This window comes from Cebus imitator, unplaced genomic scaffold, assembly GCF_001604975.1.
Source record: "Cebus imitator isolate Cc_AM_T3 unplaced genomic scaffold, Cebus_imitator-1.0 Scaffold92, whole genome shotgun sequence".
In the NCBI taxonomy this organism is placed as follows: Eukaryota; Metazoa; Chordata; class Mammalia; order Primates; family Cebidae; genus Cebus; species Cebus imitator.
The window spans coordinates 4,564,584-4,574,545 of NW_016107407.1; the positions used below are offsets into that span (position 1 = coordinate 4,564,584).

The following is a 9,962-nucleotide window of genomic DNA, read 5'->3' on the forward strand; positions in this document are numbered from 1 at the left end:
ACGGAGTCTCGGCCATGTGGGACTGCAGTGTATGATCTCGGCTCACTGCAACCTCCACTTCCCAGGTGCAAACAATTCTCCTGCCTCAGCCTCCTGAGTAGCTGGGATTATAGGCTCGAGCCCCCACACCCAGCTAATTTTTGTATTTTTAGTAGAAACAGTGTTTCACCAGCTTGTCCAGGCTGGTCTCGAACTCCTGACCTTGTGATCCGTCCTCCTCAGCCTCCCAAAGTGCTGGGATTATAGGCGTGAGCCACTGTCCCTGGCGTGGAAATTCTGGTATCTTAATAGTTTGTAATATAATTATTTAGAAATGGACGTATTTGACAAATTAGTACTTAACCAAATCCCAATTTGTGAAGAATAAAATTTGTGAGAGGAAATAAAATTAGCAAAGGGAAACTGAGGTAAATAAAGAAGAGCAATTAATTAAACGGCAGTTTCTTGGAAAGTGTACGTCTAAGGAAAAAATACTTTAGGTATGTTTTGTATGAAATTTTTCATGAAACTTTGTATCCACCATGCCAGTTCAATTTGGGGAACAGGCAAGTTGGCCATCAGTTTTATCTCCCCTGCATCATTTAATGTCATGTTCACGCAGGTTTTTTTTATTGTGGTAAACAGATCTTCAGTCCTGAACCATACAACCTGCGACAACTGTTAGAATGATGATTTCCCCAGCCTGGACTTTTTTTTTCTTTTTTGGTCATTTAAAGCAGTGCCAGGGACCAGACCATTTTGTGAGAAAACACAGACTTTTTTTTTTTTCCACTTTGTTAACATGGACATTTTGATTTTAAAAAACGTAGAGGAGGGTGGGCAGGAGAAGAATAGAGAGTTATTCTCTTCAATAATCTGTAAAGTTAGAGTTGTGGAGTTGTGCCCCAAAATATTGTTTTAGTTTACTCATGTACGTATTTACTTAAATTTTGTATTTATTTAAATTTTATGTCCTGCATTTATAATTTATTAGTTCTAAATCTTTAAAGTTTAATGGGATTGTTCCCACTCTTACTATTTTAATGTGGTCCCCCTTCCTGAGCCCTCCATGATTTTGTGGACTACTTTAATTATCCTTCAGCCTTCATATTTCAAGATTAATTGTCCTATTCTGTGCTTTCCCCTGTATGTGCCACTCATGCTTGAAAGTTACTTACTTTAGGCCAGGTGCAGCAGCTTCATGCCTATAATCTCAAAACTTTGGGAGGCAGAGGCCGGCAGATCACTTGAGGTCAGGAGTTCAAGACCAGCCTGGCCAACATGGTAGAGCCCCATCTCTACTAAAAATACAAAAAATTAGCCAGGCGTGGTGGTGCGCGCCTGTAATCCCAGCTACTTGGGAGGCTGAGGCAGGAGAATCACTTGAACCCGGAAGGCAGAGGTTGCAGTGAGCCTAGATCACACTACTGCACTCCAGCCAGGGCGACAAAGCAAGAGTCCATCTCAAAAAAAAAGAAAAGTAATAGATAATAATGTAGTCCTAAGTACTGCCCTAGCTGACAGTTCATGTTAGCTTTTATATAATGCTTTGCATTGCCATGGCTAGCTTTTGATTTTATTATCCTGTCAAATACCACAATAGAAATTGTAGAGATAACCTTGTAGTTTGATAGTTAACTTTTCCTAAAAAACTGTAATGTCATAAACTACATAAAACGTAACATAAATATTTAGGATATTTACATAACTGTGGTGCTTGCCATGATCTTTTCATTTCCAACAAATCCAGTTTTTGCCACTAATTTTCCTTACCTATTGCCTACATATCAAATTCATACTTCTCCCAACTTTTGCCATCATCTGCAATGCATGTTTCTAACATGCTGTGTTCCATCAGCCCAGTTACTCTTGCCCGTATATTTTATCCTGCGTTTCCCGTAATTATTTCATATATTTATCCTCTAAAACTATTCAAATTTCATCATTTCAGAAAGCTTTCATTGTTCAGCCAGCAAATCCTTACTACTCTTTATTTGTATAGCCCCTCACTCAGCATTATGGCCTTGTTTTCTATGTTAACAGTTACCTGTAGTTTGCTTTGTATTTTTACAAAGACATTTTCATTATTCTTTGTCCTATATTTGTTATTTCTTGAGAATAAGGACTAGACAATCCCCCTTTTAAAAGAAATTTCTCTTCTAGAATTTTCATAGAAAATTAAGAAAAAGAGAGAAGCCAGCAGTAAATATACTAATTGCAGTTGTAAGACTTCAGAAGTTGGAGAACTTCTGTTCTCTCCTTTTACTTTAATTGAAACAAAATTGTTTGTGGGATTATGTTTAGATTGTAGGACAAATTTATGCTTTCATGGAGGCCAACTTCTCTAGACTTTACAATATAAGATGGCCATATACAGAGTCTTGTGTCTCTTATGAATATGAATGCCCTCATTATAGCAATAAACTTCTTTTTTAAATTTCCCCCAAAACTGCAAGTTGGTTGAACATGGTTTCTGGTATATAATTAATTCATGTCTTTGTTGCAGCAAGATAAAGCCGATCTTATCCGACCGAAACGGAAATATGAAAAGAAGCCCAAAGTCTTACCATCGTCTGCCGCTGCTACTCCCCAACAGACGAGTCCTGCTGCACTGCCGGTCTTCAATGCTAAAGATCTGAATCAGTATGACTTTCCCAGCTCAGACGAAGAACCTCTCTCCCAGGTACAAATAGGATTCTCTGTGAATGTTGAGGGAGGGATGTAGGAAGTCGCATATCTGACCCACTTTCTTTATTTCATTTAAAGGTTTTGTCTGGCTCTTCGGAAGCTGAGGAAGACAATGATCCTGATGGTCCTTTTGCTTTCCGTAGGAAAGCAGGCTGTCAGTACTATGCTGTAAGTTTCAGACTGTCTTTGTAAATAACAAACTGTTTACCTTTAACTGACAAAATAAAATAATTTGGATTATTTTTTTTAAGCCTCACTTAGACCAAACTGGCAATTGGCCTTGGACTAGTCCTAACGATGGAGGATTAGGGGATGTGCGATATAGATACTGCTTAACTACTCTCACCGTACCCCAAAGGTGTATTGGATTTGCACGAAGACGGGTTGGGCGCGGTGGAAGGTAAGATATTTCCGTATTCCTAGCAGAGGGATATTTTAGGCATTAGAGTGATCGAATCTAACTTGTAAAGTCAATTAATCCTTCTGAACAGCTCGTTAGTTCCTATTTGCTATTCTTAATTGATTTGTTTACTAAAGTATTTTTGCTGCTATGCTACCTGGTTCTAACACATCTATAGCTTTTGACATAATTCTAATGGGTCCCTAATGGACCTGCTTTTCTCCCCAAGGTGGAAAACCTCAGATAAATTATCAAGGGATAGAATTGTGAGAAAAGGCAACAGATGAAGACAAACATAAATCCTGATTGCACACAGTGTATTAAGTTAAAGAAACTGCAGAAAAGTTGTTCACGCTAACTAGTGTAACGGGCTTAACTTGACAATGAAAAGGATCCATGCATAACCTGATCTTGACATCATAGTTTGTCAAGATCTAATTGTTCTTCCATGTTTAAACCTTATAGAATTCCTTCTTTCATACCCTGAATGCCTTTATGCAAGAAGTTGTTTGTATGGGGACATGAAATAAATAGCAAAACACATAAACTCAAGGAATGGAGAGACGTTAATGTATAATGTGCGGGAAAATTTAAAGGGAAGGCAGATAATAGTGTCAAGGCACTTTTTCAGGAAGAAACCCAAGGGTGTATTTACGATAAACTAATAGCTTATACATAGGTTTTTTTTATCTTTAACTCCTAATTGCCGAGGATTTTTTAAATCATTTAAACATTGGTTAAGAATTATCTAGGCACTAAAATACATTTTATTTAGGCCCTTTTTTTCCATCACTATGTTGATATCAGGAGCAGTGAAAAATCTCTACGTTGGCAATATTTTATTCTATTACTACCATTAATCAATGTTATTATTTTGAGTTAGAGCCATTTATAATATTAAATAAATAACATAAGAGGCCGAGCATGGTGGCTCATGCCTATAGTCCCAGCACTTTGGGAGGCCAAGGCAGGCGGATCATTTGAGGTCAGGAGTTTGAGACCAGCTTGGCCAACATGGGGAAACCCCATCTCCACTAAAAATACAAAAATTAGCTTGGCATGGTGGCAGGCTCCTGTAACCCCAGCTACTTGGCAGGGAGAATTGCTTGAACCCTGGGGTGGAGGTTGCAGTGAGCTGAGATTGCACCACTGCACTCCAGTCTGGGTGACAGAGTGAAACTCCATCTCAAAAAATTAATAAATAAATGACATAGGAATATATCCTCTAGAATAGTGGATCTCAAATATTTTGTCTGTAAAAAATGTTAGTGATATAAAATACTATGTTTTTTATTGCTTTTCTTCTTTCCTCTCCCTTCCTCCCCACTCCCCACCAAAAGAATGAAATTTTTGTTTAGAATAAATTTGTTAGTGACATTTTATAAAGCATTCATTTTGGTGCTTTGTAATGGAAGTGAAAATGCTTGGTTGAAAAACAATTTGTTAAAAGAACTTTTATTAGAAATTGAGATTGTAGCCTTTAAGAACCAAATACTAAAATAATCAACTTTAAAGCTTTTAAATACTCGATATGAGTTGGCCTTTGGCAGTTGGGGGGAAAAAGAAAATGCTGTCATATATAATCTTTGAATAGCTGTTTTAAATAAGTGTTCCTTGTCTGACTTTTTTATAGGGTCTTACTGGACAGAGCTCATTCAGACTATGACAATGTGTTTCACCATCTGGATTTGGAAATGCTTTCCTCACCACAACATTCTCCAGTCAATCAGTTTGCCAATACCTCAGAAACAAATACCTCGGACAAATCTTTCTCTAAAGACCTCAGTCAGATACTAGTCAATATCAAATCATGTAGATGGCGGCATTTTAGGCCTCGGACACCATCCCTACATGACAGTGACAATGATGAACTCTCCTGTAGAAAATTATATAGGAGTATAAACCGAACAGGAACAGCACAACCTGGGACCCAGACATGCAGTACCTCTACGCAAAGTAAAAGTAGCAGTGGTTCAGCACACTTTGGTATGTTTACTGTTATGATGTACATTTCTATAGAAATGTCAGATTCAACCTTTGCCATTTGTTTATGTGGTCTGTTCCATTTATTTCTAAAAGTCCTTTTCTTTCAAACAGTTTTTTTTAAAAAAAGACCTTGGTCTAAGTATTTATTTGAATCCTGTTGCTATAGGAGTTTGTATGTATGTGTCTTCATTTAAACATACCCGCATACAAAGATGGTTGATTTCTATTTAATGTGTGACTTTTTTTTTTCTGGATATAGTCCACGAACCACAAGATTCATCATATTTTTTCATAGTATGAAAAGAAAATGGGCCCTAAATTGTTAACTGTTTTATGCTCAGATATTTCTCTAGTTTTTACTTAGTCTGCTTAAACATAGAGACCAGCAAGTGAATATATATACATAACCTTATATGCTGACACAAGAATTCAGAATAATTTATAAAAGAGAAACTAACTTTTCAGAGAAGAACATTTAAAGGGTTAATATTTTGAAATGTTTTCAGATAATATATTTATTATGGCTTTTATATGAAATGTGTCTAAAATAAATCTGTTTATTTAAAGTATTCCTATAATCTTAGCTGTCTGTTTTAAAGCATAAGTCTGTGTTATTTGAAGCATATGGATTGTAGAAATTCACCATTAAATTATGTTACTACAGATTTTTGTAAAGGTAATTTAAACGTAGATTTTAGGACTATAAAAATATTTATTGTTTGCCTAATTCACTCAGTAGGATTATAGTTAAACTGCCTCATAAGTATGAACATTTGCTGTGATTCTTAAAGACCTCCAGAAAATGTTCCATAAACTGATTTACTTGGTGATTAAAAAAAAAAAAGTACAGTTGACTCCTGAACAACATGAGGGTTAGGGGCACCCCCCCATGCAGTCCAAAATTAGTGTATAACTTTTGACTCCCTAAAAACTTAACGACTAATAGCCTGCTCCTGACGAGAATTACTAATAACATAAACAGTCCATTAGCCTATTAACATAAACAGTTCAAACATACATATTTTGTATATTATATGTATTCTGTACTATATTCTTACAATAAGCTAGAAAAAAGAACATGTTATTAAGAAATTTATAGGGCCAGGCATGGTAGCTCATGCCTATAATCCCAGCACTTTGGGAGCCTAAAGTGGGCAGATTGCTTGAGCCCTGGCATTCACATGGTGAAACCCCATCTCTACAAAAAATACAAAAATTAGCTGGGTATGGTGGTGAGCACCTTTAGTCTCAGCTACTCAGGAGACTGAGGTAGGAGGATCACTTGAGCCCAGAAGGTCGAGGCTGCAGTGAGCTGAGATCATGCCACTGCATTCCAGCCTTGGCAACAAAGCAAGACCCTGTTTCAAAAAAAGAAAGAAAGAAATTCATAAAGAAGAGAAAATACATTTACTACTCATTAAGTGTAAGTTGATCATCATAAAGGTCTTTATCCTCATCATCTTCACATTGAGGAGGAGGAGGGGTTGGTCTTGTCATCTAAGGGGAGACAGAGGCAGAAGATAATTTGTAAGTAAGTAGACTCAGGCAGTTCAAACCCATGTTGTTCAAGGGTCAGCTGTACTTCTGTGAAATGCAAGTCTTTCAGCTCTTGAGAAAAATAATCACAATTCAGAATTCAACTCAACCATAAAGCTATTTTAGGGCCTAACAGCTTTTTTATAATCCCATTAATGTTACTGTCTTTGTTACCAGAAGCCAGTTTCTCTCTACTTTTATAGTCTTAAGAATCAAAATAAAGAACTTTTCAGTAAAGGCTTAGGTATACTGTTAGTGTAGAGGTTTTAACAATATGAACTTCTCATAGGTTTCCCTGATAATTAAACTTTTTAAGCTATGTGAAATTCTTTGAGACGTCTCAGAAAATAAGCATGTTCCACCAGTCTCCATCTTCTCCACGCCTTAGATAGAGAAGTTGAGGTATATAGCTATCCTAAAGACTTAAGGATTTTTTTTTTTTTTTTTTTTTTTGAGGCTGGAGTGCAGTGGCAGGATCTTGGGTCGCTGCAGCCTCCGCCTCCCAGGTTCAAGTGATTCTCCTGCCTCAACCTCTTGAGTAGCTGGGATTACAGGTGCCCCCCACCATGCCTGGCTAATTTTTGTATTTTTAGTACAGACAGGGTTTCACTGTGTCAGCCAGGCTGGTCCCGAACTCCTGACCTTGTGATCCGCCAGACTCAGCCTCCCAAAGTGCTAGGATTACAAGCATGAGCCACCATGCTTGGCAGATTTAAGGATTTTATAATGTTCTTTTTTTGTGAAAATTGTTTTGCTGTACTACTTTAAGTAGGCACATTAATAACAGTTGTAAAGCTTACTTTGTGTTTGCCAAAGAACATTAAAAGAGGAGCGCTACCAGAAGTTTAGCTGAAAAGAAATCATTAGTAACCTTGTAATTTTTCTTCTTTATCATTTCTTTCCCTCATTATGCAATATAACTATCTATCTATCTATCAATCTATTTATTTATTTATTTACTTATTTATTGGAGACAGGATCTTGCTGTCACCCAGACTGGAGTCCAGTGGCACAGTCACGGCTCACTGCAGCCTCAACTTCGAAGGCTCAACTGATCCTCCCACCTCAACCTCCTTCCTCCTGGGTAGCTGGGACTGTAGGGACGGGCCACCATGACTGGCTCCAGTGATCCTCCCAACTCAGCCCCTGGAGTAACTGGGACCACAGGTACACACCACCATGTCCAGCTAATTTTTATATTTTTTTTTGAAGAGACAGGGTCTCTCTATGTTTCCCTGGCTAGTCTTGAACTCCTGGCCTCAAGTGATCCTCCTGCCTTGGCTTCCCAAAGTGCTAGGATTAGAGGGGTGAGCCATTACACCCAGCCTTGATACTACTTTGTTTAAAATTGGTTTATCTATTTTGTTTTCCTTTTGTCTTAATTATTTTCAATTTCTCCTTAAATTTTGCTAAATCTTCTAATACTTAGAGGATAGATACCTACAGACTACCATAGGGTTACACTGTTCATTTATATTTGTGAATATTCCAGAGACCTAAAGCTTTTCTCTGCGTACTCTATAAAGTCTATTCGAATGCAACTGTATCATAAGTGTACTTGACTTAATGCAACTCCAGGCCCCTGAAGACAGAAAAAGAATATGTAGGCCGGGCACAGTGTCAGCAATTCAAGCGGCAGCCTCGTCAACATAGCAAAACCCTGTCTCTACTAAAAATACAAAAATTAACTGGTTGTGGTGGCGGGCACCTGTAATCCCAGCTACTCGGAGGCTGAGGCAGGGAGAATCACTTGAACCCAGGAGGCCAAGATTGTGCCACTGCACTGCAGCCTGAGCGACACAACAAGACTCCGTCTAAAAAAAAAGAAAAAAACTGAATCAGCTCGAGTGTTAACGCAGATTTTGAAATACAGTTTACTCACGGAATATACTCTCCAGGGTGAGTCTGGGGTAGGGAGGTTGACTGTGTTGCTCCTCTTACAGCATCAGTACCTGCATTGCCACTTTATTCATAGGTTAAGCATCTGAACACACTCATTAGTAATTGTAATTTTAAAGATAATTTTTAATTTTCATACAACATGGCCCCCAAATGCAAACCAGACTACTTCTTTTGGCACTTAACCAAAGAAACTCTGATGTAGTCTGATGCCAGTAGAAAAACTGGCAGTATTGGGCTTATTAAAAGAGAAGAGTCAGACCAGGCACAGGTGGGTCATGCCTAAATCTAGCACTTTGGGAGGTCGAGGCGGGAAGGTCACCTGAAGTTAGGATCAAGACCAGCTTAGCCAACACAGCAAAACCTCGTCTCTACTAAAAATACAAAAATTAGCCGGGCATGGTGGTACACACCTGCAATCCCAGTTACTGGGGAGGCTGAGGCAGGAGAATCACTTGAACCTGGGAAACAGAAGTTACAGTGACGCGAGATTGTGCCACTGCACTCCAGCCTGTGTGACAGAGGGAGACTCCATCTCAAAAAAAAAAAAAGAGGAATCTCCCATCAGGGCACCCTCTAAAGGAATTTTTAAGACTTAATTTTCATGATACAGGTTGAATATTCCTTAAATGAAATGCTTGGGACAGGAGTGTTTCTGATTTTGGATTTTTTCAGATTTGGTAATATTTACATATACATAATTAGATATATTAGGGATGGGACTCGTGTCAAAACATGAAATTTATTTATTTTTCATGTGTACCTTACACACATAGCCTAAAGATACTTTTATATTTTTAAAATAATTGTATTCAGGCCGGGCTCAGTGGCTTATGCCTATAATCCCAGCAGTTTGGGAGGCCAAGATGGGCGGGTCGCTTGAGGTCAGGAGTTCAAAACCAGCCTGGCCAAACTGGCAAAACCCCTCTATTAAAAATACAAAAATTAGCTTGGCGTGGTGGTGGGCGCCTGTAAGTCCAGCTACTCAGGAGGCTGAGGCAGGAGAATCGCTTGACCCCAGGAGACAGAGGTTATCGTGAGTCAAGATCACACCACTGTACTCCAACAGATCAAAACTCCATCTCAGGAAAAAAAAAAAAAAAATGTATGCATGAAACAAAGTATTGACTGCATTTTGACTATGGCCCATCACATGAGGCCAGGTATAGAATTTTCCACTTGTTGTATCAGGTTGATGCAGAAAAAGTTTTGGATCTTAGAATTTCAGATTTCAGACTTTCATATTAGAGATGCTAAATCTGTTTATGAGTTTGGAAGTTTAACTATTTTGTGAAATACGAGTCAGCTGATAAGCTTTCCTGCTACTTAAGCCAAATATGTGAGTTAAAAGGCCATTTCTGATTATTCAATCATTGTTATTTATACTTACATTGTAACATAGTGATGCCCTCTGGGCTGATTTTCCCTTTTCTAAATAATTACCTATTTACTCTCTTTCTCTTTTTTTTTTTTT

The 9,962-nt window shown here is 38.1% G+C and overlaps 1 protein-coding gene across 5 annotated transcripts in view; it reads left to right on the forward strand.

Moving 5' to 3' along the window:
* The window catches only part of EPC1 (enhancer of polycomb homolog 1), a 104,694-nt gene that overhangs the window by 82,102 nt on the left and 12,630 nt on the right, over positions 1-9,962 (forward strand). For all 5 annotated transcript variants that reach the window (XM_017535394.2, XM_017535395.2, XM_017535392.2 and 2 more), the window contains exons 7-10: positions 2,486-2,662; positions 2,746-2,835; positions 2,919-3,067; positions 4,701-5,053. In XM_017535394.2, coding sequence (XP_017390883.1) covers positions 2,486-2,662; positions 2,746-2,835; positions 2,919-3,067; positions 4,701-5,053 — 769 coding nt within the window. The remainder of the gene's footprint in view (positions 1-2,485; positions 2,663-2,745; positions 2,836-2,918; positions 3,068-4,700; positions 5,054-9,962) is intronic.